Raw genomic sequence first — 17,927 nt, forward strand, 5'->3', positions numbered from 1 at the left:
TAGGAAAGGAGGACCAAGAAACTGATAAAGAAAGAGAAAACCGAACATCAGAGCAAACTGGCGAGAAATATAAAAAGCAACTGTAAAAGCTTCTATAGGTATGTGAAAAGGAAAAGATTAGCAAAGAGAAATGTGGGTCCATTCCAGGCAGAGATGGGAGAATTTATAATGGGGAATAAGGAATTTGCAGAGAAACTAAACAATGTGTGTCTGTCTTCACAGAGGAAGATACAGAAATTGTCCCCAAAATACTAGAGAACCAAGGGAAAAGTGAGCATGAGGAACTGATAGAGATTAGTATTGGTAAAAAAGTAGTACTGGAGAAATGAATGGGGTTGAAAGTTGATAAATCCCCTGAACCTGATGATCTACATCCCAGAGTGTTGAAGGAGGTGGCTGCAGAGATAGTGGATGCATTGATTATCATCTACCAAAATTCTATAGATTCTGGAATGGTTCCTGCAAATTGGAAGGTGGCAAATGTCACCCACTATTTACGGAGGGAGAGACAAAACGGGGCACTACAGACTTGTTAGCCTGACATCAGTAGTAGGGAAAATGCATCGAATCCATTCTTCTTCAAAGAACTCCAATAAGTTGGTTAAACATGATTTCCCTTTCACAAAACCATGTAGACTCTGCCTGATTACCCTGAATTTATCAAAGTGCCCTGTTATAACATCTTTAATAATAGCTTCTCACATTTTCCCTCTGACAGATGTTAAGCTAACTGGCCTGCTTTCTGTCTCCCTTTTTGAATGAAGGAGTTACACTCACTATTTTCCAATCGAATGGAACCTTCCTGAATCTAGGAAGTTTTGGGAAATTTCAACCCATTCACCAGCTATCTCACTAGCCACTTTTTATAAGACCCTAGGTTGAAGTCCATCAGGACCTGGGTTCTTGTCAGCCGAAAGCACCAACAATTTGCCCAGTACCACTTCTGTAGTGATTGTAATTTTCTTGAGTTCCTCGCTCCCTTCCCCCTTCCATTTCCTGTTTTACAGCTATTTCTGGGATGTTACTTGTAACCACTATAATGACAACCGATGCAAAATACCTGTTCAATTCATTTGCCATCTCTTTATTTTCCATTATTAATTCCCCAGACTCACTTCCAAAAGGCCAACACCTCGCTTTGTTAACTCTTTTCTCTCTTAAGCATCTATAGAAGCTTTGTTTTTCTATTTCCAGCTAGCTTTCTCTCATACTCTAATTTTTCCCTGGTTCTTAATCTTTTAGTCATTCTTTGCTGTTTTTTATATTCTGTCCAATCTTCTGACCTGCCAGCCATCCTTGTGCAATGATATGCCTATCTTTAACTTTTATAGTTTACCACGGATGGTGGGTACTCTCCTTTGATATTTTCTTTCTTGTTGGAATGTATCTATTCTGTATATTCTGAAATATCCCCTTAAATGTCTGCCATTGCATCTTTATTGACCAATCCCATAACCCAAGTCATCATTCACTTTAGCTAGCCCTGCTTTCATGCCTTCATAATTGTCCTTTAAGTTTATTGCTAGTCTTGGACCCACTCTTCTCTCCCTCCAACTGAATGTAAAATTCAATCATATTGTGATCACTGCTACCTAGGGGCCTCATCATTATGAGGTCATTAATTAATCTTATCTTGGTGCACAATACCAGGTCGAGGAGAGCCTGCTCTCTGGCTCCAGAATGTGCTGTTCTAGGAAACTATCACAAAAATATTCGATGAACTCCCTATCTAGGCTACTGTCGCGCATCTGAATTTTTCTGTGAATATGTAGATTAAAATTGCACTTAATAATTGCTGTACCTTTCTGAAAAGCTCCCATTATTTTTTCCTTTATACCCTGTCCTACCATGTGGTTACTGTTAGGGGGTCTGTACACCACTCCCACAAGTGACTTTGTGCCTTTATCATTTCCCATCTCTACCCAAACTGCTTCTACATCCTAGTTTCCTGAACTTAGGCCATCCCTCTCTATTGTGCTAATACCATCATTAATTAACAGTGCCACCCCTTGACCTCTTCCTAGCTTCCTGATCTTCCTAAATGTCATGCATCCTTCAATATTCAGTTAGTCTGTTCATCTCCAAAGTCCCAGGAAGCTGTTGAAAATGTCAGACTATGTTCAAGGCTGGGCTTGAATTTTCTCTTTAATTTCAAGATAGAATGAAGTTGGGAGTCTAAAAGGTAACTAATCAGCATGCCTACCTGGATACAAGGCTCAAGTGATTCACTTTTCCCTTAGGAAGGGCTTTATTAGAGGAAAGATCCATGTGAAGCCATTGTAGGATCAGATTGGAAAATTCTTCTCAAAGGCATCCCTGAATTTAACAGACAGATCAGTCTGCCAGGGTCCGAGAGAGAGAGAGAGCTGATAGAGGTGGCAAGTTTCTGTTTCACCACACGGGAATGTGGCTGGGACGTTGTGCTCACGTTGAAAAAACCAATTTCATGAGGATTTAAAACAAGACTGGAAGATTTGCCTTGCTTGAGTTAGAGGGATGGAAGTAAACCCTCGGGATCGAAGAATCACTTTGGACAGGTTCTAGGATAATTGAGTGTCTATTTCCGGAACATTGTATAACTGTGCAGTGGGATTTTTGATTATGTTCCAAATAAAATGGCAAATTTCTGTTTGATAATTTAAGGTATATGTTGCCAACAAAAATGGTGTTTAGTCAAAGTTGCTTCTAGATTGTTTGTTGCAGTAAAAGTTACAAAACTTGAAGTCTTGTCATGTAAACCTTTAATTTGTTCATTGGGAATTTGAATTTCTTTTTAGAAGTTGCCAGTCTTTACAGAGATCCTAACATTTGGTTTAGAGCCACAAGTTTCATCTTCCCATTTGATCCACCAGCACCTTTCTATCTCTTGATTGCTCGTGTCAATAACAGCCAGGCGATGGAGCTGAGGGCTGAATTCAGCTAAGAGTAACGGAGCCTGAGCCCCAGTTGGGGAACTGCCTTGGGCATCGCACTAATAGAGAGACAAGGTAATGGAGGACTGACTGGGAAATGGGCCTCCAACCAACCAGGGCACGGGAGGGGGTGACCGGGCCTGATGGTGACACGACCCCCAGGGTTCAGTGACACGACCCCCAGGGTTCAGTGCCTCTGTGTCCAAAGTGGGTATCCACGGGAACAGGGTACAGAGGAGCTGAAGAGAAACCATTTGGGTCAAGAACATTGTGTGCATCCTTTTACTCTAGTTGTCTTTGATCCTCAAGTAATTTCTGTTTGTCTTTTAACCATGTTCTGTTTCATTACTAAACTTTTATCAGTAAAATATTTGATTTACTGATTATATTTATTCACTTCAGGGAAAGTGGATGAGAGGGGTTGGCAGGCTCTTTAACAGAAAGTGAGTCCCTCTAAGGTAATTGACAAAGGAGCCAGAGGGGGAAGTGAGATTTTATTTTTCTGTTGACACACAATGTTAGAAAATGGGGTTCAGGGAGTCCATCGTGATTTACTAATTTATCAAAGATCTTTGAGGAGGTAATGAGAAATATGGATAAAGGGGAACCTGCAGATGTTGTTTACTTAGACTTCCAGAAGTCATTTCATAAGGTGCCACAGAAAAGGTCACTACACAAAATAAGAGCTCATGGTAGAGGGGGTCACAAATTAGCATGGATAGAGGATTGGTTAGTTAACAGGACACAGAGATAAGGCATAAATAGGCCATTTTCGGGTTGGTAAGATGTCACAAGTGGAGTGCCACAGGAGATCAATGCTGGGTCCTCAGCCATTAATATTTCTATAAATGACTTGGATGACGGGACTGAATGTATGGTAGCTAAATTTGCTAATGACATAGATATGTAGGAAAATGATTTGTAAAGAATGAGTGGGCAAAAATTCAGCCAATGTAGGAAAATGTGAACTTGTCCACATTGGGAGGAAGAATTTTAAAAAGCATATTATTTAAATGGAGAGAGATTGTAGAACTGTGAGGTACAGAGGGATCTGGGTGAACCACAAAACGTTACTGTTTAGGTACAAGTGATTAGGAGAGCAAATGGAATGTTGATATTTATTGCATTCATCCCACCTCTGAGCGGCGGATAGAGTGGTTTCCCCAGCGTGGGGGATTGTGGGAGCTGCTGCCGCCATTACCCATCCGCAGCCCAGTCTCCGAACTCCTGGGACCGGGATGGAAAGTGGGGGTGGGGAGGGCGCAGTGACCCCACTCTGACACCAAATACATGTGGGTAGTCACTGGATTCGATTGTGACGTCCCCTTAGCAAAACAGGGGTTTTGAGTGTAAACACTTAGACTGAAACAGAAACAGAAAGTGCTGGAGACACTCAACAGGTCTGGAATCACCTGTGAAGAGAGAAACGGAGTTAATGTTTCGAGTAGAATATGACTCTCTTTCTGTCAAGGTGTAGACAGCTGGGTGACATATTGGGAAGGGCAATGGGTACCGGGGAAGGTCTTGTGGAGCAGTGGGTCGTGTCCCTGCTTTTGAGCCTGAAGCTCCTGGTTCAAGTCCCTGTCCAGGACTTGATGGACAAGGAAAGTTTCTTCACGATGCAGACAAATAGGTTTAGCATCAACTTGTAAAACCTTCCAACAGACACCAATGGCAGGTGGTAAGAGCAGGAGAGATTTCTGCTCAGCCACATGGTGGAAAGAAATAGGAGCTGTGAACAAAGCTATCTGTAGTGTTTAACCGTGTATGTTGCCATAGCAACTTACATCCCTTGTGGGGGATTGGGTCTGGTTGGCTCAGTCGCCTGGATGGTGGGTGCGGATCAGATTGGTGCCAAGGCTGGGTGGATTCTGGATCTGCCTCCTTGCCCTACCCATGGTGCAGATCATGACAATGTGGGTCAGATTGAAGGAGAAGGAAAGGGATTCACTTCCTTAGCCAGCTCGATTAAATATGTGTGTGCTCACACCGGGGAGAGGCCAAAAGATAAAAAAAAAATAAATGTCAAATAAATCAGCTTTGTTTTGGGGACACAGTTTATTGAGACCTCATTGTGAGAGAAGAACAGGTAGGTTTTAAGCAGAGTCTAAAAGGAGGAGAGAGAAGTGGACGGGTTAAGGGAGGGAATTCCAGAGCTTAGGAACCTGGCAGTTGAAGACTGAAAGAGTGCCAGCCCTGGATTATGGGAGACTCGAGTCTCTGGAGTGGGGACTTTAAACCATAACCTTCAGACTCCGAGGCGAGAGTATGAGACTGACTGAGCTCATCCCTTTAAATAACGTTTCCCAATCCATCATAGCCAACTCGCGCCTCATACCATCGTAGTTTCCTTTATTAAGATTCAGGACCCGAATCTCAGAATCAACTATGTCACTCTCCATCTTGATGAAGAAATCTATCATATTATGGTCGCTCATCCCCAAGGAGCCTCGCACACTTAGATTGCCAATTATTCCTTTCTCATTACAAAATACCCAGTCTAGGATGGCCTGTTCTCCAGTTGCTTCCTCAACGTATTGGCCCAGAAAACCATCCCATATGCACTCCAGGAATTCTTCCTCTACGGTATTGTTACCAATTTGATTTGCCCAATCTATATGCAGATTAAAGCCACCCAAAATTATAGATGTTCCTTTATTGCATGCGTCTCTAATTTCCTGTTTAATGCCATTCCCAACATTACCACTATAGTTTGGGGGTTTATATACAACCTCCACTAACGTTTTTTGCCTCTTAGTGTTTCTCAGCTCTACCCAAACAGATTCCACATCATCGGAGCTAATATCTTTCCTCACTATTCATTAATTTCCCCTTTACCCAGCTATGCAACTCCACTGCCTTTTCTTTTTTGTCTGTCCTTCCTAAATACTGAATACCCCTGGATGTTCAGTTCCCATCCCTTTCACCCTGCAGCCATGTCTCCGTAATCCCAACTATATCATACCTGTTTACATCTATTTGCATGTTTAATTCATCCACTTTATTACAAATGCTCCTTGCGTTAAGGCACAAAGCCTTAAGGCTTGTCTTTTAACATTACTTGTCCCATTCCCACTATTTTTCACTGAGGCCCTGTTTGATTCTTGCCCTTGATTTCTCTGCCTATCACTTTTCTAATTCCTCTTTCTTTCTTTTGTTCATGTCCTTGATTTCCCTTCCTCTGACCCCTTGCATAGGCTCCCACCCCCCTGCCATTTTAGCTTAAGCCCTCCCCAGCCACTCTGGCAAATGCTCCCCCTAGTACATCAGTCCCGGTCCTGCCCAGGTGTAACCCGGCCAGTTTGTACTGCTCCCAGATTGCCCAGAACCGGTCCCAAAGTCCCAGGAATCTGAAACCCTCCCCCTCGCACCATCTCTTCAGTCATGTATTCATCTGATATATCCTGCTATTTCTACTCTGACTAGCACGTGGCACTGGTAGTTATCCTGAGATCACTACCTTTGAGGTCCTACTTTTCAACTTATTTCCTAACTCCCTCTATTCTGCTTTTAGGACCTCATCCTTTTTTTTACATAGAAACTAGGAACAGGAGCAGACCATTCGGCCCCTCGAGCCTGCTCCACCTTTCATTGTGATCATCGCTGATCATCCAACTCAATAGCCTGCTCCCACTTTCTCCCCATATCCTTTGATCCCTTTCGCCCCAAGAGCTACATCTAACTCCTTCTTGAAAGCATACAATGTTTTGGTCACAACTACTTTCTGTGGTAATGAATTCCCCAGGCTCACCACTCTCTGGGTGAAGAAATTTCTCCTCATCTCAGTCATAAATGGTCTACCCCATATCCTCAGACTGTGACCCCTGGTTCGGGACTCCCCCACCATCGGGAACATCCTTCCTGCTTGTACTCTGTCTAGTCCTGTTAGAATTTTATAGGTTTCTGTGAGATCCCCCCTCATTCTTCTGAACTCGAGCAAATATAATCCTAATCGACTCAATCTCTCCTCATATGTCAGTCCCGCCATCCCAGGAATCAGTCGGGTAAACCTTTGTTGCACTCCCTCTATAGCAAGAACATCCTTCCTCAGATAAGAAGACCAAAACTGCACACAATATTCCAGGTGTGGTCTCACCAAGGTCATATACAATTGCAGCAAGACATCCCTGTTCCTGTACTCGAATCCTCTGGCTATGAAAGCCTTCTTTACCGCCTGTTGCACCTGCATGCTTACCTTCAGCAACTGGTATACAAGGACACCAGGTCTCGTTGCACATTCCCCTCTCTCAATTTAGAGCCATTCAGATAATCGTCTGCCTTCCTGTTCTTGCTACCAAAATGGATAACCTCACATTTATCCACATTATACTGCATCTGCCATGCATTTTCCCACTCACTCAGCTTGTCCAAATCACACTGAAGCATCTCTGCATCCTCCTCACAGCTCACCCTCCCACCCAGCTTTGTGTCATCTGCAAATTTACAGGCATTACTTTTAATTCCCTCATCTAAATCATTAATATATATTGTGAATAACTGGGGTCCCAGCACCGATCCCTGCGGTACCCCACTAGTCACTGCCTGCCATTTGGAAAAAGACCCATTTATTCCTATTCTTTGTTTCCTGTCTGCCAACCAGTTTTCTATCCATCTCAATACACGACCCCCAATCCCATGCGCTTTAATTTTACACACCAATCTCTTATGTGGGACTTTGTCGAAAGCCTTCTGAAAGTCCAAATAAACCACATCCACTGGCTCCCCCTCATCAACTCTACTGGTTACATCCTTGAAAACTTCCAGTAGATTTGTCAAGCATGATTTCCCTTTCATAAATACATGCTGACTCTGCCCGATTCTGCCACTGTTTTCCACGTGCGCAGCTATTACATCTTTTGTATTCGACTCTAGAATTTTACCTCTGTCGTTTGTAGCAATGTGTACCACGACCACTGGCTGTTCACCCTCCCCCTTCAGAATGTCCTGTAGCCGCTTTGAGACATCCTTGACCCTTGCAGCAGGGAGGCAACATACCATCCTGGAGTCTCATTTGCGGCCACAGAAACGCCTATCTATTCCCCTTACAATTGAATCCCCTATAACTATTGCATTCCCACACTTTTTACTCCTCCCCTGTGCAGCAGAGCCAACCGTGATGTAACGAATTTGCCTGTTGCTGCTTACCCCTGAGAGGCCATTCCCCTCTCTATACCTTCTATCCATGATACTCTCCGCCTCGCGGATGCTCCAGTGTTCCCAGCCGCCGCTTCAACTCCAAAACCCGGGCTTCCAGGATCTGCAGCTGGTGACTCTTCAACTCCCGATTCCTCTCGCGCTTCCCTTCAACTCCCGGCTCCTCTCGCGCTTCCCTTCAACTCCCGGCTCGTCTCGGGCTTCTCTTCAACTGCCGGATCCTCTCGCTCTTCTCTTCAACTGCCGAGTCCTCTCGCGCTTCTCATCAACTCCCGGCTCCTTTCGCGCTTCTCTTCAACTACCGGCTCCACTCGCTTCTCTTCAACTCCCGACTCCTCTCGCGCTTCCCTTCAACTCTCGGTTCCTCTCGCGTTTCTCTTCAAATGCCGGCTCCTCTCGCGCTTCCCTTCAACTCTCGGTTCCTCTCGCGTTTCTCTTCAAATGCCGGCTCCTCTCGCGCTTCCCTTCAACTGCCGGCGTCTCTCGCGCTTCTCCTCAACTGCCGGCGTCTCTCGCGCTTCCCTTCAACTGCCGGCTTCTCTTCAACTCCCGGCTCCTCTCGCGCTTCTCTTCCTGAGCAATAGAGATCCAAGTCAGGATGGTGCGCCACTCGGAGGGGAATCTCAACTAATGCTGTTCCCATGTGTCTGTTGCTCTTCGAGATGGTAGAGGTAGTGGGTTTGGAAGGTGATGTTGAAGCAGCTTCGGTGAGTCAATGCAATGCATCTTGTAGATGGTACACGCTGCAGCCACATGTACGTCACTGGTGGAGGGAGTGAATATTGAAGGTGGCGGATGGGCTGCCATTAAAGTGGGCTGCGTTGTGCTGGATGGAACAGACTCTCCAATTTGAAAAAGACTGGCTGATAAATAATATTTTTTTAGGAAATGACTGGGGCCCAGCAAATTTAAATAGTTTCAGCCCAATTTCAAAAGATCTGCTCTTCAAAGTTATATTGGAACAAATCACATGAGATGTTTGCAGTTGAATTGAATGTCTTGGCTCCTCACTCGGACACCTGGCTGACAAGAGGCAGTGATTGGACAATAGCTGGAAACAATGGGCTGAAATGTTCTTCTGTGAGTTAAACTGTTTCTCTTTAACCCGGAATTGACTATGTCAGAGGTAAAAACAATACCAGGTTCAATTACATTGAATATACAGCACAAAAACAGGCCATTCAGACCATCTAATCCATGCCAGTGTTTATACTTCACTTGAGCCTCCTCTCATTCTTTCTCATCTCACCCTCAGTGAATCCTTCTGTTCATTTCTTCCCGATGTGTTTACCCAGCTTCCCTTTAAATGTATCTATTTTATTCACCTCCACCACTCCCTGTGGTAGCGAGTTTCACATTCTCACCGCTCTCTGGGAAAGAAGTTTCTCCTGAATTCCCGATTAGATTAATCAATCACTATCTTCTGTTGATGGCCTCTAGTTTTGCTCTTCCTCCTACAAGTGGAAACATTCTGTGTCTATCAAAGCCTTTCAGAATTATAAAAACATCCATTAGCTCTCAGCTTTGTCTTTCCAAGAGTGAAGTGACCCAGCCTATTCATTGTCTCCTGATGCATTCAACCTTTCAGAGTGAAAATCTTAAGACAAAAATGCTTTGTTCACACCTGAACTCAGCACAGTGAGAGAGCAGGGACAGAGTCACAAGGGAGCCTGAGAGGAGGAGATTCACTGAGAATGGCTGGGCTAGGCTGGGCTGTGCTGTGGGAATGAGATTGTTGGTCAGACTTTCATCATAGAGTCTTGGAGTTAGGGGGCAGTGAGGGAGTTCAAGTGGCAGCCTTCAATAAAACAACAACCTGTATTTATATAGCACCTTTAATGTAACAAAATGTGACAAAACGTGCTGTTTCTGTGCTGTATTTTCAATGTAATCGAGCCCAGTATGGCCATTAACTCTGACACAGTCCATTGCAGGTTCAAGGTCAAGGTCCCAAGGAGCATTTTGAAACAGAAATTGTTCAAGATTATGTCAGAGAACATCCAACTCCATTTTTCTCAGTCGTCTCTGGGATGTGGGTGGCTCATCCCAAATTGCCCTTGTTCAGAGGGCATTTAAGAGTCATCCTCATTTTTGTGGGTCTGGAGTCACATGTAGACCAGACTGGGTAAGGACAGAAGATTTCCTTATGGAATCAGAAGGGTTTTTGCAACAATCAGCAATGGCTTCACTGTCATCATCAAACCTTAAACTCCAGTTATTCGTTGAATTCAAATTTTGCCAGCTGCCGTGGTGGCGAATCCGGTTCCCCAGAGAATTACCCGGGGTCTCAAGAATATCTGTCCACTGACAATGTCACTATCCCGCCGCCTCTCGAGCTATAAATCTCTGCGCCCTAGACATTCCCTCCTCTCTATTGATTGTAACTAATTCATCCGACTTATCTCCTCCTGATTTTTTCCAAGTTCTCCTCCCCTGAAGGTGCTAACTCTTGGGTTCAGTTTCACAGTCAATTGCCCTTCCCATTCTGTCAACCAGGTGTCTAAATCTTTACACCTAAATTTAACAAACTGTTTCGCTAAGGGGACTTCACAATCAAATCCAGTGACTACCCACATGTACTGTGTGTCAGGGTAGGATCACTGCACCCCCCACCCCCACTTCCAACCCAGTCCCAGTAGTTTGGAGACTGAGCTTCAGATGAGTAATGGCGGCCGCAGCTCCCACAATCCCGCTTGTTGGGGAAACCGCTCTATCCGCCGCGTGTACGGGCGGCCTGGGACTGCGCATGTCCAAGGGAGAGGGGAAGCTGCCCATGTGCGGGGGAGAGCCCACCCCTTCCCTTTATGATGAAGGATTGACCAATGGGAAGAATTGGAGGACCGGAAGGACTATGGTCCTCCAGCCAATCAGAGCGCGGGCTTTGTGTGAATGAAGATTGAGATTCACACAGGCTAAAACCTCTTCCTGTGTCCAACATCTGTGAGTAAAACACTTTCTTTTCTCCCCCTTTCTATTTCTTTTCTCATCCTGGGGGTAAATTGTTGACTTGCAGGAACTGAAGGGAAAGGAAGTGAATCCAGGGAGGATGCAGACTCTGGAAAGGTTGGCCCAGGTCTCTCTCTTAAAGACATTGACATCCTTTGCTCCCTCAGCTTGACACATTTATTTGTCTGGCTAAAAGGATGGTCTCTTTCCTAATGTTCACAATTAAAGGGACGATTTCCCCAGGAGATTGCTGACATTTAAGGGGGCAGTAAATGAATATAAAACGGAGATATGTCTAGTTGTTATATGATGCCTTGTCCAAATATTATTTAAGGCTTTATAAACTTCCTTTATTTCTATTTGTTGGTTTATAATATAGTATCGTACCTACAGTTTCCAGCCAGAGTCATTATATTAGAGAAAGGTTATATTCAGCAACTCGAGTCCATGCTGAGTCACTGAGGATAATCCAGTCAGTCCCATTCCCTTCTATATCCCAGTTCCTCTGCAAGTTTATTTCCTTCAGGTGCCCCATCCAGCTTAATTTTGGAATCATTGATTGTCTCTGCTTCCACCGTCCTCATCGGCAGTGAGTTTCAGGCCATTAACACTTGCTGCAGAATTAAAGTTTCACCTTATCCACTCTGTATTGCTAATCAGTAAATATACATATATATAGATATAGGTATTTAGGTTAGCTGCCTGTCTGAAGATTTTCAGGTCTCTGTGTCCAGGACAGGACCCTGGATCTGTCAACCAGCATGAATCGGCACCTTCAGGAGAATTGGGAAGGTGTGTATTAGGTACAACAGAGTGAGAATGGAGGGAGAGTGTGTGGGTTGGAGATTTACAGCTTTTGGAGAATACGAGGGGAAAGAATGTTCCACACAAACTAGAATTGTCTCTTAATTTCTACCCTGTGCTGACAGTGATGATTTTTGTAAATTCCTTTTACAGGATATCAGAAGGGGAAGATTTGCAGACAGAAATCTCAAAACAAGATTCACTTCAAGATCTGACAGACTGATTTGATTAATTGGGTCTTGAATATCATTGGCCCTTTGAACCGAGCAGGAAAATGTTTGTCTGTTCTGTCTGCTTCAAAATGTTTTAAGCCTCAGTGTGATTGGAAAAGCACCGAAACACACACATCCGAATGAGGGTGTTCCAGTGCACTGACTGTGGAAAGAGCTTTTACCAGACATACAGGCTGTAAAATCACTGCCCCATTCACAGTGGGGAGAGAGGGCATGTGTGTTTTGTGTGTGGATCAAGCTGCCTTTGATCATTGAATCTGGAGAGACACAAGGACACGCGCACCATGGAGAAACCGTGGAAATGTAGGGACTGTGGGAAGGGATTCAAAGCCCCGTCTGAGCTGGAGATTCATTGATGCAGTCACACCGGGGAGAGGCCGTTCACCTGCCCTGAGTGTGGGAAGGGATTCAGTGATTCATCTAACCTGCTGATACACCAGCGAGTTCACACTGGAGAAAGACCATACACCTGCTCTGAGTGCGGGAAGGGATTCACTCGGTTATCCAACTTGCAGACACATCAGCGAGTTCACAGCGGGGAGCAGCCATTCACTTGCTCTGAGTGTGGGAAGGCATTCACTCTGTTATCCCACTTGCAGACACAATCAGCGCGTTCACACCGGGGAGAGACCATTAATCTGTACTGAGTGTGAGAAGGGATTTACTAATTCGTCCAATCTGCAGAAACACAAGCGAGTTCACACCGGGGAGAGGCCATTCAGCTGCTCTGAGTGTGGCAAGGCATTTAATCAGTTATCCCACCTGCTGACACGCCAGCCAGTTCACAATGGTGAGAGGCCATTCACTTGTTCTGAATGTGGAAAGGGATTCGTTCAGTTATCCAAGCTGCTGATACACCAGCGGGTTCACACTGGGGAGAGGCCATTCACTTGCTCTGTGTGTGGGAAGGGATTCACGCAGTCATTCACCCTGCTTTCTCACCAGCGAGTTCACAGTGGGGAGAAGTCGTTCATCTGTTCTGCGTGTGGGAAGGGATTCAGAGATACATCCAGCCTGCTGATACACCAGCAAGTTCACACCGGGGAGAAGCCTTTCACGTGCTGCACATGCGGGAAGGGATTCACTCAGTCAACCAAACTGCTGACACACCAGCAAGTGACTACAGGGGTTACATTCTGCTGTTATTGCTGCTGTTAATCACATCCAGAACTGAACCATGTTCATTCTCACTCTTGGTGAAGTGGGAGGGTTTCTTTCTGCTGGACTGACTGATCTCACGACTTTGTTTCCAGTGGGCTGATGTTCTTTGAGCCTGGGAGTGCACATTTCCACTGAAATGATCCACAAAAGCTAATAAAGTACGTTTATTTTATCCTGGATAGCAAATAGTGTTTTTCCTACCACTACAGGTAGATCTAAAATAAATACATTTGTCTCTGTTCCATTGAGTCTACAGCAAAGGGCCAGGCCAGACGGCTCAATTGGTCTATGTCAGTATTTATGCTCCACATGAGCCTCCACCCACCCCTCTTCATCTTCCCCCCATCAGCATATCCTTCTATTCCTTTCTCCCTCATGTTTGTATCTAGCTTCCCCTTAAATGTATTCATGCTATTCACCTCAACCACTCGATGTGGTAGCGAGTTCCACATTCTCACCACTCGCTGGGTAAAGAGGTTTCTCATGAAATCCCTATTGGATTATTGAATCCCTTCATCATCTTAAATACTTCCATCAGGACACCCTTAAGTCTTCTCTTTTCGAGAGAAAAGCAGCCCCAGCCTTTCCTGAGGGGTAAATGCTCTCAGTTCTGGTATTATTCTTGTGAAACTTTGTTGCCCCTTTTCCAGTGCCTCTATTTCCTTTTTCGAAATGGAGATCACAAATGTTGCCAGTACTCCCAGTGTAGTCTAACTTTGAAAAAAGTTGAACATAACCTCCCTGCTTTTCAATTCTATCCCTCGAGAATGGAACCCTATATCTGGGCCCCACGCTTTAGGAAAGGTGTGAAGTTCTTTGAGAGAGTGCAGAGGAGATTGACAACAATGACACTCGGGATGAGGGACTTAAGTGAGTTGGAGAGATTGGGGCAGATGAAATTTCTCTCTTTGGATCATGGAGTCATTAAGATATACAAGGAGACGCTTCAGCCCATTGAGTCCATGCTAGCTCTCTGTAGAGCAATCCAGTCAGACCCATTTCCCCATTGTATCACTGAATCCCTGAAAGTTTATTTACCTCAACTGCCCATCCATTGAAATTGTTCATCATCTCTGCTTCCAACCCCCCTCATAGGCAGCGAGTTCCAGGTCATTACCACTCGCTTTGTGAAAATCTTCCTCCTCACATCCTCCCCGCATCTCCTGCCCAAAACTTGAAATCTGTGTCCCCCTCATCCTTATACCATCAGCAAATGGGAACAGCTTTTCTTTGTCCACCTTATCTAAACCTGTCATAATCTTGTACACCTCTATGGAATCTCCCCTCAACCTCCCGGATTCAAGGAAAACAGCCCCAGCCTGACATCTAAAATAAAAAACAAACAATATGTTAATACCTGAAATCAATTGGGAATGTTTGATTTCTGTTTTAAAGATATGATGAATGTATTATATTGGACAGTGATGGAATTGGAGTAACTCACCCGGGTGATCAGTGGAATGTATCAATCTGGTATCCACCTACATTCTAGTGAAAGTCAGGGAGATGCAGATGAGATGAATAAGTTGATCGATTTCTCTGGGATATCTTTAAATCCTTACCTATGAATTTTGTTTTAAAGAAAACCACATTTGACAGTCTGGCCACGACCTGAACTATCAGGACCAGAACAGGGGGAGATAAGCAAAGACAGACACTCACTTTGATCTTTTGATAAGCGCACCTGAAAGGTCAGAATATGTGGCCTGACATTGGGATACCGGTTGAGTGTGCAGATGTGATTTGTTACATGTGAAGACAATAGGACGTGTAAATTCATGGTGAAGTAGACTGAGGAATGGGTCCCAAACATACCCAGCTACTTGACAAACAACATGACATGAAATGGTTAATGTAATGAGAATGAGACAATATTTTGACATCATCAAAGCATTGAAGCATACTCGAGAGAAACTGACTGTAAAACAATCAGTATAGAATTAAACACACTGGTCATGTTCAAAAAGTGACTAAAATTGAACTAGCAGAGATAAACATTTGGATTGGGTCAATTAAGGGCTTGGGAGAAATAATACAGAATGAGAACTGTCCACAAGTTGAGCAGGGATAAGGAGAGAGCTGGAGAATCTTTTACATCCATGCTTGATCTGTTGTTTGAAGCATATGTCCTTATGTACTAGTAACCTAGAACTCATGGCGCTCCTTCAGGAGAAGAAAAGATCGAGTAGATGTTACCCCAGGTGGGTCAGAACAGAACTGGAAAATAATGGAGTGAAATTGAGTGAGGGGTTGGAGGGAGAGAATCTCCCCCTCAAGATGTGGGCTGTAAGAATCCTGGGGGACCCCATACTTTGGGTTTTCTTGCTAATTAGTGAACACTAAATTAAAAATTATGACTGGCTGTGCATTTATTTTTAATTTGATTGTTACACTTCTCCTGTTTTTATTCCTGTTGTGATTACTCTCTGGGTGAGGATGGTTGACAGGTGACAGGATGGGAAATTGTGGTTTGGGTCTTCATTGACCAAGTGTTTTATTGATCCGAAAGGTGTAAAAGGGGCCTAACTTCAGCAGAAATCTGGCAGAGCTGAGAACAGACGACTTGCTATGTGGGAACAGGGAGACGAACAGCTCCCAGAGGACAGAGAAAACAAGAGTGCCTTGAATCCTAGACAACACCTGGATGTCAAGGTCACCATGTTTTCACTGCTTGGCATGGGAATGCTGACTCTCTGTACCGGGGACGAAGCATGGGAAGCCAATTGTTTGAGTTTGACGTGGCTTGGGCGGGTACAGATGGTTCAATGACAGGTTTTGTAATTGGTTTGTTCAAATGTTAGCTCGGCAATGATTGGGTTAAATCAGTCTCCATAGACTTTGTGATGTAAAAATGTATCAGAAGGGATTCCCCAAGCACAGAGATTTGTAGAGGTTTTACATATTGCATTGACTGGTGCCATGGCATCTGGGACAGACCAGGGAGCATTTACGTGGAGATGGTGCTTCGACCCAGAGTGTAATGGTAATGCTGCTGCACTTTGATACTACTGCTCAGACATGAGCATGTGTCAGGTCTTATTTATACTGAATAAAATCTAACCACTGCCACCAGTAAAGGTTATCACTGTGAATCATTTCAGAGTTTGGAAAAGGGGATAGAGAGTTAATTGACTCCCTGACCCCCATTTCCTAACATCGCTGTGTCAAAAATAAAATCTCATCTCTCCCTCTGGCTCCTTTGCCAATTACCTTAGAGGGACTCACTTTCTGTTAAAGAGCCTGCCAACCCCTCTCACCCACTTCCTTCAAGTACAGAAATCTAATCATGAAAAGCCCAGAAAAATCAAATATTTTTACTGATAAAAGTATATTAATGAAATTGAACATGGTTAAAAAAACAAACAGAAAATTACTTGAGGATGAAAGACAACCTTTCATACCAGAGTAAAAGGATGTGCACGATGTTCTGGACCCAAATGGTTTCTCTTCGACTCCTCTGTAACCTGTTCCCATGACTCTCCGCTTTGGACGCAGGGGCACTGAACCCCGGGGGTCGGGTCGCCATCAGCCCCGGTCACCCTCTCCCGTGCCGTGATTGGTTGGAGGTCCATTTCCCAGTCAGTCCTCCAGCACCTTCCTGTCTCTGTATCAGTGCGATGTCCATGGCAGTTTCCCAACTGGGGCGCAGGCCCCGATATTCTCAGCTAAATTCAGCCCTCAGCTCCGTTGCCTGGCTGTCATTGACACCAGCAATAGAGAGTCAGAAAGGTGCTGGAGGCTCAATTGGGAAGTGGAAATTTGTGGCTCTGAACCAACATTTCAACATTTGTCACTCAAACACTTGTTATTTATACTGGGGCTTTTATTATTAGATTTAGACACTGGAGGCAAAGGATAACTTTCCGTTTCTAACTTGGTATGGTCTATAGTGTCAGCCGTGGCTCAGTGGGTAACACTCATATCTCTGGGTCAGGAGGCTGTGGGATCAAATCCTACACCCGGGACCTGAGGACAAAAATCAAAGCCAACATTCCCAGTGCCAGCACTGGGGGAGTGCTGCACTGTCAGCGCAACCTTCTCTCGAATAAGATGTTAAACTGCCAGCCCTGTCTGCCCTCTCAGGCGGATACAAAAGATCCCACAGCCACTGTTTTGAAGTAGAGCAGGGGAGTTATCCCCGGTGTCCTGGCCAATATCCATCCCTCAATCAACTTCAATAAAAACAGATCATCTGGTCATTATCCCATTGCTGTTTGTGGGATCTTGCTGTGTGTAAATTGGCTGCCGTGTTTACTACATTACAACAGTGACTACGCCTCAAAAGTACTTAATTGGCTCTAAAGCGCTTTGGGGACGTCCTGTGGTCGTGAAAGGCGCTATAGAAATGCAAATCCTTGTTTAATTGTCAGCAAACTTGGATATATTATGCTCTGTCCCTCATTGAAATCATTCATAGAGATTGAGAGCTCATTTTGTGTATTAACCTCCTGTTTGACACCTTTCCGAACGCTTTTTGAAAATCCAAACACACCACATCCAAGATGAGGAACTTTTTGTTTTAAAAAACACAGCGAGTTGTTGTGATTTGGAATTCACTGCCTGAAAACGCGCTGGAAGCAAATTCAACTATATCTTTCAGAAGGAAATGGGACAGATTCTTGAAAGGAAAAGAAAATTGCAGGGTGATGGGATTAATTGGACAGCTCTTTCAAAGTGCCGGCGGGAGCACGATGGGCCGAATGGTCTCCTCCTGTGC

The 17,927-nt window shown here is 44.5% G+C and overlaps 5 protein-coding genes across 10 annotated transcripts in view; 3 read left to right on the forward strand and 2 right to left on the reverse strand.

Annotated features, from left to right (window-relative positions):
* The window catches only part of LOC144697082 (uncharacterized), a 303,267-nt gene extending 289,823 nt beyond the window's left edge, over positions 1-13,444 (forward strand). For both annotated transcript variants that reach the window (XM_078568897.1, XM_078568895.1), the window contains one exon: positions 13,303-13,444. The gene's annotated coding sequence lies outside the window, so the exon portion shown is untranslated. The remainder of the gene's footprint in view (positions 1-13,302) is intronic.
* The window catches only part of LOC144697178 (uncharacterized), a 685,261-nt gene that overhangs the window by 445,619 nt on the left and 221,715 nt on the right, over positions 1-17,927 (reverse strand). The gene's annotated exons all lie outside the window — the stretch shown is intronic.
* LOC144697280 (uncharacterized) overlaps positions 1-17,927 on the forward strand; it is a 353,357-nt gene that overhangs the window by 136,429 nt on the left and 199,001 nt on the right. The window lies entirely within an intron of this gene.
* LOC144697133 (uncharacterized) overlaps positions 1-17,927 on the reverse strand; it is a 212,516-nt gene that overhangs the window by 122,448 nt on the left and 72,141 nt on the right. The window lies entirely within an intron of this gene.
* LOC144697951 (uncharacterized) overlaps positions 1-17,927 on the forward strand; it is a 51,448-nt gene that overhangs the window by 9,289 nt on the left and 24,232 nt on the right. The window contains exons 3-4 of the mRNA XM_078569906.1: positions 12,411-12,621; positions 12,659-13,137. Of these exons, the coding sequence (XP_078426032.1) occupies positions 12,411-12,621; positions 12,659-13,137 (690 nt within the window). The remainder of the gene's footprint in view (positions 1-12,410; positions 12,622-12,658; positions 13,138-17,927) is intronic.

This window comes from Cetorhinus maximus, chromosome 23 (genome assembly GCF_964194155.1).
Source record: "Cetorhinus maximus chromosome 23, sCetMax3.hap1.1, whole genome shotgun sequence".
In the NCBI taxonomy this organism is placed as follows: Eukaryota; Metazoa; Chordata; class Chondrichthyes; order Lamniformes; family Cetorhinidae; genus Cetorhinus; species Cetorhinus maximus.